At 42.0% G+C, this 14,818-nt stretch overlaps 1 protein-coding gene across 1 annotated transcript; it reads right to left on the bottom strand.

Annotated features, from left to right (window-relative positions):
- Positions 1-12,137: 12,137 nt before the first annotated feature.
- On the bottom strand, positions 12,138-13,834 carry LOC109242835. The gene is made up of 3 exons (XM_019409696.1): positions 13,643-13,834; positions 13,144-13,548; positions 12,138-12,173 (listed from the first exon to the last, which is right to left on the bottom strand). Exons 1-3 carry the CDS (start codon positions 13,832-13,834, stop codon positions 12,138-12,140), a joined length of 633 nt encoding a protein of 210 aa, XP_019265241.1.
- Positions 13,835-14,818: the final 984 nt, after the last annotated feature.

The raw sequence follows: 14,818 nt of genomic DNA, 5'->3' as shown, positions 1-14,818 counted from the left end.
AAAACATGCGCATGAAGGGCATGAGTACACCACAGCGGTACTCAGTAAGTGCCAAGCCTAACCACGGTTGGGTAGTGACGAGGAAGGTCAGGGCCCTACTGAGATAACATAATAAATAATGAGATAACAGAACAGTTTAAATAAAGTCTACAACGAGAATTCTAAACCAGGTAAATAAGGAAGAACAGTAATAGAAAGCAAGGTACAATGCAAGGAAAACTGCCCTCAACAAGGAATAATAGTCGGGGATGGTATCCTCATCATATACACTAGGGATCTCTTGGCATCCCGAGGATCTCTTGGTATCCTCATCATATACACAAGGGATCTCTTGGCATCCCGAGGATCTCTTGGTATCCTCATCATATACACTAGGGATCTCTCGGTATCCCGAGGATCTCTTGGTATCCTCAATAAGTAAGTAGGGGATCTCTTGGTATCCCAGTATATATATAGAAACACATGTGCCAGGGATCTCTTGGGATCCCGCACCCTCAGTCCAGAATATCTCAAGTACAGGGGGATCTCCCGGGAAGCCGTCCCGTAGTCCCAAATTAAACACACAACAACAAGCAACTCATAATCTCAAAATAATGCTAAAAGATCAGGACAAGAAATAGTAAATTCTAGCCTAACATGCTCCACAGAGTACAAATGGCACAGCTAAACAATTAGCAAGTAAGCCAGATAAACATGAGTCTCTAGGCTAGCACAGGTATAAACTTACAGTTTAAAATGAACAAGTAAACATGAAATCTCAATTTAAATATTTCAAGTAGAAACGGGTTTACAACAATTAGCGCAAGTACCCGCTCGTCACCTCACGTACGAGCATTCAAATATTCAAAGATCATGTCCTAAAGGGAAAAGTCCCCCACATAAGGTTAGACAAGCCACTTACCTCGAACCGGCTCAATATCAACTAGAAACCACGCTCTTGCCACGAGTATCCGACTCCAAATGGCTCAAATCTATTCAATTCAATTACACATCGTAAATAACATCGCAAACACCTGGTTTTGCTAATAAATTCAAAGCTACGGCGTAAAATTAGGTGAAATGACCAAAATGCCCTTTAGGCCAACGCCTCGAAATCGAATAATTTTCACATTTTTAGAACCCTCGTACTCTCACGAGTCTAACCATATAAAAATCTCCCAAATCGGAGGTCAAATGCCCACTCAAAGCTCAATAGTTTAGGCAATGAAGTTTTACCCCAAATTATCCAATTTTTTGATCCTAAATTCGAATTCCAATGATGTATTTAACTATATAATGATGAAATATAACAAAAAGGGACCAAAGAAACGTTACCCAGTGATCTTCTCTTCGAAACCCACTCAAAATCGCCTAAAACCGAGCTCTCAATTGATTTCTCCAACTTATGAAATTAAAACCCTCGAATTTCTATATCTGTACAGTGAATGCCGCTTCTGCGGTCTAGAGACCGCTTCTGCGGTCCCGCCTATGCGAAACACTGGCCGCTTCTGCGGCTTCTTTTAAAAGGTCAGACCTCCGCTTCTGCGGATAAATAACCGCTTCTGCGGTTCCTGAGGAGGGGGGACCAAACTCGCTTCTGCGATGAGCGAGCCGCTTCTGCGGTTCCCAAGCCGCAGAAGCGAAAATACCAGAAGGAACAAAATACCAGCTGTTGCAAACTTAGAAATTTTCCTCCGTTAACCACCCGGAATCATCCCCAGGCCCCCGGGACCTCAACCAAAAGCACCAATACCACCTAATACCTTATTCAAACTTGTACCAATCTTGAAAACACCTAAAACAACGCCGGAAACCCGAATTAATCAAAGATTCAAGCCTAAGAACTTCAAATTCCTTCCAAATACGATTTCGATCAAAAACCTAACCAAAACACGTCCAAATGACCTGAAATTTTGCACACACATCCCAAATGACATGACGGAGCTACTGCAACTTCCGGAATTCCAATCCGACCCTCGGATCAAAAACTCACTATCGGACCGGAACTTCAAAAATTTAAACTTCGGCATTTCAAGTCTAAATGAGCTACAGACTTCCAAAATACATTCCGAACACGCTCCCAACCCCGAAATCACCTAACGGAGCTAATGGAACCATCGGATTTCCATTCTGAGGTCGTCTTCAGGATGTTCCAACTTCGGACCATTTTTCAACACTTAAGCTCTCATTTAGGGACTAAATGTCCCAAACACTACAATCCTAACACCGAACATCCCGGCAAACCAAAAATAGCACAAAATGAACTTAGGGGAAGCAGTTTAAGGGAGGATCGGGGCGTAAATTCCAAAAACGACCGGCCGGGTCGTTACATCCTCCTACACTTAAACATTCGTTCGTCCTCGAACGAGCATAGAGAACATACCTGAAGTAGTGAAAAGAATGAGGGTGCTGGCTGCGCATATCCCGCTCGGTCTCCCAAGTCGCCTCCTCGGCCGGCTGACCCCGCCACTGAACCTTCACTGAAGCAATGTTCTTTGACCTCAACTTCCTGATCTTTCTGTCCAATATAGCCACTGGCTCTCAACATAGGATAGATCTTTGTCCAACTGGACTGAACTGAAATCCACCACATGCGACGGATCACCGTGATACCTCCGAGCATCGAACATGAAATACCGGATGAACTCCGGCCAAAATGGGAGGCAAGGCAAGCTCATAGGCAACCTCCCCAACTCGCGGCAAGATCTCAAAAGGGCCAATAAACCTCGGCTCAACTTTCCTTTCTTCCCAAACCTCATCCGCCTTTCATAGGCGAGACCCGAAGCAGAACCCGCTCACCAACCATATATGAAACATCACGAACCTTCCTGTCCGCGTAACCTTCTGTCTGGACTGGGCTGTACGGAGTCTATCCTGAATCGTCTTAACCTTCTCCAATACATCCTGTACTAACTCTGTGCCCAATAGCCTAGCCTCACCCGGCTCAAAACCAACCCACGGGAGATCTACACTCCTATCATATAAAGCCTCATACGGCGCCATCTGAAAGCTTGGACTGATTAACTATCGTTGTTAGCAAACTCTGCCAGTGGCAAAGAAATGATCCAAGATCCTCCAGTTCCATGATTCAATGTTTTAACTCCTCATGCACCTTACCGTGTCTACCACAACTCAGTTGAGCACACCAGGCCGATCAATTCTGAAGATATCCTTTTTATTCAAGCAAATAAGCCTTAGAGCCCAATTCCAACATCCGGAATTTTATGCCCGACCTGTTCTCCAGCATATGATTTCATCATAACACATAATCACTACACGCATATACCCAAACATGGCTGCAAAACTTGCTGAAGTTCACATCTCGCATCACTTTACTCACCGGACCACAGTAAAATTTCTAATCGACTTAGTCAAAAATTCACACGAATCTGATGCTCTCATTGCACCCATGACATGCACAGGCCTCATTTAACTCTTGCAAGGCCGTCCAAACGAAGAGATATGCGGAAATTTCATAATCGACTGCGATGTCAACCAATCGATCTGAGTCTATTCTCCTGACAAGAAGCATTACCGTCATTCTGAACCATTAATGGTCTTTGCCTCTTAATAGATATTTCACGTAATCAGATTGCACTGATCCTAAATCCAACAATCTCGTCTCACCCAGTACGAATGCTCAGACAATAAGCCACCCCAACATGACCAAAAGTCTCATATGATGTCACAATGTGCCAATAGGCTATCAATTAGAATGCGATACAAAAAAAGGAAAGTGAACTCTGAAAAGAAATTTCAATTACCCCGCTCGCGAATCATACATGCGACGCGGGCGCGCAGCTGATATGAGCCTCCTCCAGAAAATAGGAAACAAAACACAATAAACAGATATGGGAAACTATACTGAACATCACACTTGTTGCGCCGTGCAACCCGATCCGAGCAATCATAACCATGGAGGCGTGCCACCCGATCCAAATAACATACCCGTGGCGGCGTGCCACCCGATCCACACATGGAGCTCACATAAGGAGATGTACATCGAGCTAAATTGCTCATTACAACAAAATACTAAGCATAAGTCATAACCATGCTAAGTGTATAACACCATTCCCTAGGGAGACATATAACGCTATAATCCACAAACTCGGGCACAACTGAGGTGCGATACAAGATCTGAATCTCAAGAGCCATTCTGCTCATATAACATCATCGCCACGCGGAACTTCAACACATAAAAATTTACCAAGCCGTCTCATAACTCATACGGCCTAATACATCATTACCTGGAATAACTGATGACAAAATAACACCCCGACTGTTCCTCCATAAGGAACGCTCGCTGAAACGAACACAACTGGCCTGATATAAAGCCCTGCTCACATATAAATCAATCCACTGATCTCAAGCCGATTTCTGATTGCACCAACTTGGCTAATAACCTTTCAAAGGTCCATAGTAACCCCCTTTTCCTCATAACACATAGGAACAACCATTATAACCGGAGCAACCTCCTCACTTCGCAACCCAACAAACAAAGTGCCCTCCCGGCATAAATTCTCAAATTAATGATGTTACCACAATCCTTATACCTGGTTTAAATCTTTAGTCAATCAAGTGACTACATGTCACACTTATACAATCTTCCCGTGGGACACGCTCCCACAATCTTCCGAAATGAATAACGGGTCCGCACATCTAAACCATCGGCCGCACTAACGCTGATAAGCAATCAAGAATCCTTAACCAGGATGCAAAGCCTTTTTCACAACACATCGATCTCAGGTGACACTGAAGACAATACCAATTTACTTTAAACATTCCACCCTTTTTCTTGCTCATCCGAGCTCGTGACATCTTTGTCCACACCGAGCTGTTACCTTGATCTTTACTTCGAATCCCATACCACTCACTGCACCTAACATGACACATACGACTTCGGGACCGCTAATAGGCTAACACTTCATCACTTAAAAGCTTTTCACTTAACTCACTTAAGGAGAACCATAGCAACACTTAGGTGAATTCTCATAACCGTAGAATATGCAAACCTCCAAGTAGTGGCCTGAGCCACCATGGCCATTCCAGGATCCGCCTACACATGACAGGCCATACCAGAAGAGTGCTTCTGAACAACATTAATTTCAGCGACCGACAAGCCTCACATGCACCGCCACAAATCACACGCATGACTTGATCATGCTGAAGGAATTGACCCCTACCACCAATACACCAACTCAACTATGTTTAACCAATATATCTTCCTTCGATTTACCCCGATTGCCTTAGTAATAACAATAACTCCTTTCAACACATAACACACTCCATCCGCACTCACCCCGGGTGACCTGGAACCGCGAGACCATGCTGTCTCAAATCCCATGAACCATTTCATACCTTCCTTGGGCGTATATTCGCACCCTCAACTGACATGCCCATTCCACTAACCCTTCTACGAATCCGAAGCCCTTTCTCATCCTTCTCTCAAGTCTGAACATGAGCCAATAAGGCCAGCCATAGCACCCTTTAACAATTCCTTTGCTCCAATTACCACTTATGTTCTTTTCCCGTAGCCGAGTGACCCAAAAATATGCTAACAACCTGAAAACCTCGCAAGTGGTTAACCATGCAACCCAATCATAGGCGGTGGGACTCTCCCACTTAGCTTAAAGCCACTATTACACAACTCTGGAGTTCATCAAGATTCTTAATCTCTTATTGACATAACCTTGCGCAATCAACCACCAAAATTCTCGATATCTTACTGTAGAAACCCCCTTTTTATACTCTGAATCATTAACAACATTCGCACGACCGATCCCTTCACTGTATAACCAATAGAATTCTTCGCAGAAGCATCGCCAACCACGCGACCGCTAACCTGCTCACAAGAATAACTCACCTGTAGAAATCACTCCCCGGTATCTCCCAACGCTGCTGCAATGGGCACAATCACCACGACATCAATAACTCATCCTGAGTCCGAGCTCACTCTCCAGGTGCACAATTTCATTCACCCCTCGTGAACATCAATTAAATGTGCGGCAATATTCTTCCAATTCAAAGGTATGTTGTATCCTTCTTCATTCAAGAAGCTCCTTCCCGTTATATCAAATCTCCCGCCGCATAATAGCTCATACTTCTAATTAAATCCGTAGGCCCCAAATCACCAATCACCAATATTCTCAGGTCACTCCAAACTCTCCTTAAGGTACGTGGTCATCCCACTGCAAAGCCCATATGCAACTCCGCCACTCTCCCACTTTGGCGGAACTCATCCCCTTAATCGACTACTCGGCCCTTGGCCGCTTATACTCGGACTCCTAGAAATTTTAGCCACCGCCCGACACTTGCCACGTGTCTTTCCTCATCCTTTGCTGCTCACCCGCTACCTTAAATAGAGTCTATCTTCGTGGCACTTGAACCCACAATTGCTGCTGACTTTAAACCTTTCCGAAGGTCATCTTCCTCGAGTAGCACGCGTCCTCACCATCCGTGAGAGAATAGAAGGCAGAACTTTAGGATTGTGATGTCAAAAATCTCGCACGACAGGGAATCAAATAAAGTGAAATTTTCCTAACGGTTACATAGCCTCTCGTAGATAAGTACAGACGTCTCCGTACCGATCAGCGAGACTCAAATAAACCGGCCTGTGTACCGTGACTCCTATGAACCTAATGCTCTGATACCAACTTGTCACGACCCCAGTTCACCCTCCATGAATATGTCCTGATGGCACCTAGTTCCTACAACTAGGTAAGCCTAACAGTGCGGAATAACAAATTAACATTTGCGGAATAATTAATTAAAACTGAACATACGGAAATAACAACTGTATATAAGGCCACTCGGCCTAGACAACTCAAAAATATGCGGAAATCTACAACTAAATCCCATAACCCGGAAACTCACGGGAAACACAGGCTAATAGAATGTAGTGATCTGCTCTACACCAGAATGTCTAACAACATGAAAGGAAAGAAAGGAACTATCTGCTAAAGCCGGAATAGAGTAGAGACTCCTGGTCTGCGGACGTAGCAGATATACCTCAAGTCTCAGCAAGAAATCTCCACCACGAGGATGATACACCTAGGAGGAAGTACCTGGATCTGCACATGAAAAACATGCACAGGAAGGGCATGAGTACACCACAGCAGTACTCAGTAAGTGCCAAGCCTAACCTCGGTTGGGTAGTGACGAGGAAGGTCAGGGCCCTACTGAGATAACATAATAAATAATGAGATAACAGAACAGTTTAAATAAAGTCTATAACGAGAATTCTAAACAAGGTAAATAAGGAAGAACAGTAATAGAAAGCAAGGTACAATACAAGGAAAATTGCCGTTAACAAGGAATAATAGCCGGGGATCTCTTGGTATCCCGAGGATCTCTTGGTATCCTCATCATATACACTAGGGATCTCTTGGTATCCCGAGGATCTCTTGGTATCCTCATCATATACACTAGGGATCTCTTGGTATCCCGAGGATCTCTTGGTATCCTCATCATATACACTAGGGATCTCTCGGTATCCCGAGGATCTCTTGGTATCCTCAATAAGTAGTCCGAGGATCTCTTGTATCCCAGTATATATATAGAAACACATGTGCCAGGGATCTCTTGGTATCCCGCACCCTCAGTCCAGAATATCTCAAGTACAGGGGGATCTCCCGGGAAGCCGTCCCGTAGTCCCAAATTAAACACACAACAACAAGCAACTCATAATCTCAGAATAATGCTGAAAGATCAGGACAAGAAATAGTAAATTCTAGCCTAACATGCTCCACAGAGTACAAATGGCACAGCTAAACAATTAGCAAGTAAGCCAGATAAACATGAGTCTCTAAGCTAGCACAGGTATAAACTCACAGTTTAAAATGAACAAGTAAACATGAAATCTCAATTTAAATACTTCAAGTTGTAACGGGTTTACAACAATTAGCTCAAGTACGCGCTCGTCACCTCACGTACGAGGCATTCAAATATTCAAAGATCATGTCCTAAAGGGAAAAGTCCCCCACACATGGTTAGACAAGCCACTTACCTCGAACCGACTCAATATCAACTAGAAACCACGCTCTTGCCACGAGTATCCGACTCCAAATGGCTCAAATCTATTCAATTCAATTACACATCGTAAATAACATCGCAAACACCTGGTTTTGCTAATAAATTCAAAGCTACGGCGTAAAATTAGGTGAAATGACCAAAATGCCCTTCAAGCTAACGTCTTGGAATCGAATAATTTTCACATTTTTAGAACCCTCGTACTCTCACGAGTCTAACCATATAAAAACCTCCCAAATCGGAGGTCAAATGCCCACTCAAAATTCAATAGTTTCGGTAATGAAGTTTTACCCCAAATTATCCAATTTTTTGATCCTAAATTCGAATTCCAATGATGTATTTAACTATATAATGATGAAATATAACAAAAAGGGACCAAAGAAACGTTACCCAGTGATCTTCTCTTCGAAACCCACTCAAAATCGCCTAAAACCGAGCTCTCAATTGATTTCTCCAACTTATGAAATTAAAACCCTCGAATCTCTATATCTGTGCAGTGAATGCTGCTTCTGCGGTCTAGGGATCGCTTCTACGGTCCCGCCTATGCGAAACACTGGCCGCTTCTACGGCTTCTTTTAAAAGGTCAGACCTCCGCTTTTGCGAATAAATAACCGCTTCTACGGTTCCTGAGGGGGGGGGGGACCAAACTCGCTTCTGCGGTTCCCAAGCCGCAGAAGCGAAAATACCAGAAGGAACAAAATACCAGTTGCTGCAAACTTAGAAATTTTCCTCCGTTAACCACCCGGAATCATCCCGAGGCCCCCGGGACCTCAACCAAAAGCACCAATACCACCTAATACCTTAGTCAAACTTGTACCAATCTTGAAAACACCTAAAACAACGCCGGAAACCCGAATTAATCAAAGATTCAAGCCTAAGAACTTCAAATTCCTTCCAAATACGATTTCGATCAAAAACCTAACCAAAACACGTCCAAATGACTTGAAATTTTGCAAACACATCCCAAATGACATGACGGAGCTACTGCAACTTCCGAAATTCCAACCCGACCTTCGGATCAAAAACTCACTATCGGACCGGAAACTTCAAAAATTCAAACTTCGGCATTTCAAGTCTAAATGAGCTACGGACTTCCAAACTACATTCCGAACACGCTCCCAACCCCGAAATCACCTAACGGAACCATCGGATTTCCATTCTGAGGTCGTCTTCACACTGTTCCGACTTCTGACCATTTTTCAACACTTAAGCTCTCATTTAGGGACTAAGTGTCCCAAAACGCTCCGAATCCTAACACCGAACATCCCGGCAAACCAAAATAGCACAAATGAACTTAGGGGAAGCAGTTAAGGGGGGATCGGGGCGTAAATTCCAAAAACGACCGGCCGGGTCGTTACAGGGGTGCTGAGCGAGAATGACAAACTTGCCAGATTCCGAACCTGGTCGAGCTCTTCCTGGAACTTTAGCAATTTTTGTTCAAGCTGGGATACGTTTTCCTTAGGAACCTGAGTACCATGACCATTAGTGACCTCTACTCGTTCAGTTGAATTCTCCTTTCTGACGTTGTTCAAATCTTCCATCTTGCCTTTGTTCTTGTTTTTGATAGGACTAAGAGGAGGAGTGGCTAGAGGGCCCCTGGATCTCGTGGAATATGATGATGTTGCCAGAGTGCACGAACTAACCATTGGGGATGGGAATAACAAAACAAAAATAAAACAAAAAGGTAACCAAGTTAGTGAGGATCATAAAAATGTTGCAATATTTAAACACATAGTGCAGGAATATGAAGTGTATCCTAATTCGGGAGCCTGGTTGTGCCCGAGGTAGCCCTAGCGACAAATTGATTTGGAGAACTTAGAATGCCAAATGCCACATTTTATTGACGAAAAATAGACGAATCCCAAATTGACACTAAATAAACAGGAAACGGAAATCACTAATGGCCATCGGCCTTATTACATTTTATAAAGCGAAAAGAAAAATTCCTATCTACTTGGTCCCAGAAGGATCTTCCCCAGATTCGGCATCCCTGGCTCCGTCGCTCACACAAGAGGGGCAGAACGTAAGTCTAAGAAAATAGTGGAAGTGCATGAATGAAGTTTAAACTGAGGGGATAAAGGAGAGGGGTAGGGTGATAGGGAAACAGTAATTAGTAAAACACATAGTCAATAACTTCATACAAAAGGGGTCAGGGGTTGAGAATCCATTGCAAGGAGCCTATGTACTTAGGTAGGGGTCAGCTTTGGGCATGCACAGCAATAGAAGGTGTTGGCATGCCTATAAGCCAACCAGAACACACAACAACTAGAGGAAACATAGGTTATGGTCCCAGGGGGATCAAGTTTGGGTCATGCACAACAATGTTCAATGCTGTCATGACCCAAACCAACCACAGATACCAAACACATTGGGGATGTGGATTTAAGGTTCTCAAGCAATGATAAGTAATTAACAGAAGCATTAATTCAGAACAGAAAGGCAGACTTCAGCATGCTTAATAATGAAACTTGGTTAAATACAAACAGGAGACAAACAAGGATGAAAGAAACAGTAAAGAAACATGTTGTTGCTGATGCTGAAAATTAGTTAGAACATACCAGTCAAGATGCAAATGCAGAGAAAAAATAAGCAAGCTTCCCACAGCCTAGCCTTGGCTTTCAGCCGGCTAGGGAAGGCAGCAATACAAGTAGCAAAAAAAAAAGAGATTTTAGTGAGGTGTGTGTCTGAACTCAAGTGTTTTATCCCTTGTGTTCGTGTGATTGCAAGAAATGGAGGTGGGTATTTATTGTTTTGAAAACATCTGAGAAATAAGGCAGTAAATAAAGTTTAATGCAAATATGGAAGTAATCAGCAATCAAAATCAATCAACCAAGTGATTCCCCTTTAATTGAGGAATTACTTGTTTAATGGGGCTAACATGTTCAAAAGAAGGAAAGAAAGATCAGTTTGTAGGCAAACTGATTATTACCATAAAAGAAAGTAGTAAAACATCAAGTACATAATCGAGTCCAAGTACAGAGATACACTTGTGTGTTTTCTTTTTTTTTGGGAAAAGATTCAGCAAGGTAATAAGTAAGGAAAGGGATTAATCACTTTAACAAGCGAGTAAAATTAGAGTTCACAAAAAGGGAAGTTTTAAAATCAGTCCCAAAATTGAGCATCAGTCAAAGAAGGAACCTCAACATATAAATAGAATGCACAAACAAAAGACATGCGAGGCCAAGCTATTGGCAAGAGAAACAACATGAAATAGTAGTACAAAGTCAGTAGATAGCAAATATTCAAAACATGATAGTCAAGTAGGTCAGGTCTCATTGAATCAGTTGTAAGAAAAATAGAGTGTCAGGAGCATGCAAAGGGTCTCACAGCATAGTCGAGTTTCAAAGATAGTAAGAACCCAGAATCAGAGGAATCATATAAGGGAAAGAGATGCTGAAACAAGGAACTTCAAATCAAGTTAGGCATTCAAACGAGCAGTTTCAACTCAAAGACATAGGTTTTCTTAAACAATATTCAAGCTTAAAAGATGATAAACAAATAAGTTGAACAAGCAGTTTAGAAACTCGAATAGACCCGAAAGAAAACTAGGGTTTTTCAACATCGATCAAGTTTAAAGATGATAAACAAATAAATACGAAAATATCTAGCAAATAGTCTCAAAAACTCGAGTGAACCCGAAGAAATTAGGGTTTTCAACACCAATCGAGTATAAAGATGATGAACAAGTAAATCAAACAAACATTAACAAATAGCTTCAGAAACTCGAATGAACCCAAAAGCGATTAGGGTTTTCAACATCAATCGAGTTTAGAGGGTGGTAAATATACAAGTCAGACAAGAGTTCAAACAAGCACATATCTTAAATGTGTTAAAAGTCAGAGAAGAGATTTTGAAATAACTTAACAGAAAAAATCCTAATCGGAAAAGACAAAGAGTCGTTTTGATGGCAAAATTGAAGAAAATTCTAGAAGATTTTTAAAAGTTCAAGATAAACACAGATCTACAGTAGATCTGAAGGAAATCGGAGAGGATCTTAGAGATTAGGGTTTCAGAAGACCCAGAAAAGGTGAGAGAGGCTTCAAAAGTTACCGATCTAGACAGGGGAGGCAAAGGTCTGACTCGAATGGCCATGGCTGGCCGGAGAAAGGTCAGAGACGACCGGAGAACAGTCATCGAGCGAGGATTGGACCAAGTCCGTTCAGAATCTGGTCATGAGACCACAGCAACAAACGCATAGAAGCGATAGGAGGCTGATACAGGTCTTAGGCAACCATGGAAAGCCATAAATTAGGGTAGATTAAGGGGGCAGTGGCTAGGGTTTGATGTTGTTGTAGAGAGGATTTGGGAGAGGAGGGGAATGCAGAGGCGGCGTAGGGTAACAAATGAAAGGGTTTGGGGGGGTAGTTGGGAATTAATTTAGGTAAGGGCAATTTTGGGCCGTTGATTTGAGTGATCAACGACTTGGATTGAACGGGTAAAGGGGCGGTTTAAGGAGACCGGGTTTGGGTCGATTTTAATCGGGATTGGGTCAGGGTTTTGATAGGATTTGGGCCAGGGCAATTGGGATTCAAATTGGGTCCAATTTAGGCTATAATCGAAATAAAATGGGGCTAACATTTAAATAGCCAATTTTTCCTATTTGATTTATAAAAAATAATAAAACAGTTTCTGGAAATAAATTAGTGGTACTAAAATGATTTATGACACGTAATTAATTATTTAAAAATACCGGACTTAATTTTATGAACATAAATATAGTTAAATCTTGAATGAGGCTAATATTGCAATTATATGCAATTTAGCTTTAAAAATACTAAATAAATTTTTTAAAATATGCAAAAATTCCCTTGGCTATATTTTAGCATACATAAAACAATGCAATAAGTGAATCACCAAAAAATGATAACTTTAGAAACAATTACTGAATTTTATGGATAAAAATAGGAGAATAATTAGATAAAAAAATCTTTTAAAATTAAGGAAAAGTAATGAAGCACTTGGATATATGCATATATACCATTTTGAAGCTATATTTTCATATTGAAAAATAGATAGGGAAAAATTGGGTGTCAACAGTGCACACATCCATGCTGAAAGTTTCTTTTCCGCCTTCTTCGTGTACATCCCACACTTGTAATGCTTACTCTCTCCAGTTTGCTCTTTTAGGCCACTTACCTTGAAATCCGAGAATGCCATCAACTTATCTCTAGGTGCACCTATTGCTTCCTTCATCTTGAATACCACTCTTTCTTCCCCTACTCTTAGCATGAGCTGCCTTTCCTGAATGTCCAGAATAGTTCTGCCAGTAGCCAAGAAGAGTCTCCCTAAAATCATAGGGACCTCCTTATTCTCTTTAATATTCACCATGATTAATTCCATAGGGAACACAAATTTATCCACCTGAACTAGCACATCTTCCATTATTCCTTCAGGTATGATTGTGGTCTGATCCGCCAGTTGGAAAGACACAGGTATAGATCTGATTTCTCCAATCTTTCCCTCCAATTCCCTGAAAATAGACAAGGGCATAAGATTGATAGAAGCACCTGAATCACTCAAACATTTCAAATTTAGTACTTCCTAAAGAGCAAGGCATAGTAAAACTCCCTGGATCTCCAAACTTTTGAGGGAGCTTATTTTGTTTAATGGCACTACTAAACTATGTGAGCTTGACAGCCGATATCTCTTCCGCTTTCCACTTGTTGGACCATATATCCTTCATGAACTTAGCATATGTTGGCATTTGAGAGAGTACCTCTGTGAAAGGTAGATTATCATGCACCTGCTTGAGCAATTCTAGAAAATGCCCAAATTGTTTGTCCAACTTCTCTATTCTTTGCTTCTGAGGGAAAGGTAAAGCAGGCATGTATTTGCTCCTCAATCTCCTCATTCATTGAATTCTCATCCTTCTTCTTTTTTTGAGTTCTAGTCCTCCCTTTATTCTTCAGACCATCATCTGGATCTACTCTCACTTCACCTTCTTGAATGTTGTTTTTTTCTGCTCATCCGTAGTCTCTACCTGTCCTTCAACCAACTCATCCTTTTGTTTTGCCATAGGATCCTTCAATACGTGCCCACTCCAAAAATACACCGCCTTTATTGTCTCTTTTGGATTTGTTTTAGTATCAGTAGGGAGTGTTCCACGAACCCTCTCAAATTAGCAAGTTTCCCAACCTGTCTTTCCAAGTTTCGAATGTTGTGCCCGGTTCTCGGATAGTTGTGCCATGAGTTTCAAGCCTCTCATATATCTTAATAATAAAGGCCTTCATCAGATTTTCCATGCTAGAATGACTACACAGTGGGGGCTGATATTGCTGCCTCTATTGATTGAGAAGACCTGGAGCTCCCTGTCCTCGAGATCTAGAGTTATTCTATTGCCATGCATTCGCACTACCACCTGGTGAACTCCAAGAACAACTGGGGTACCTCTACCCCTTGGAGTTAAAAATTATTGCCACTTTGGTAGTTGCCTCTATCAAAGATCCCCAAAGTATTTACCACTTCATCTGTAGTCGAGGCCTGATACTCATGCTGGGATGACCCATTCCACAAAACTCACAAACTGAGGATGATTGACTCTGGACCTTAGATAAGGTTCTTTCTTATCTCTCTGGTCATGGGGTCTAGCTGGGCTTGCACTGATGTGTTAGAGTCCAACTAATGTAACCCAACCTTTTTCCATCTCTCGTTATCATCTGCACGCCATTGATTTGCATCTCCAGATAATTCATTTAGAATTGCAAGAATCTCCTCAGGTGTTTTCTGCATAAGAGGACCTCCAACTATGTTGTTTTGCGTCCTCCTTTTTCAAGGAACTTTATCATGTCTTCCCAATATTGAATTGACCCAG

The sequence above is a fragment of the Nicotiana attenuata genome, unplaced genomic scaffold (assembly GCF_001879085.1).
Source record: "Nicotiana attenuata strain UT unplaced genomic scaffold, NIATTr2, whole genome shotgun sequence".
Taxonomy (NCBI): Eukaryota; Viridiplantae; Streptophyta; class Magnoliopsida; order Solanales; family Solanaceae; genus Nicotiana; species Nicotiana attenuata.
The sequence above is the reverse complement of the archived record's forward strand: the minus strand, read 5'-3'. Positions and strand labels throughout refer to the sequence as shown.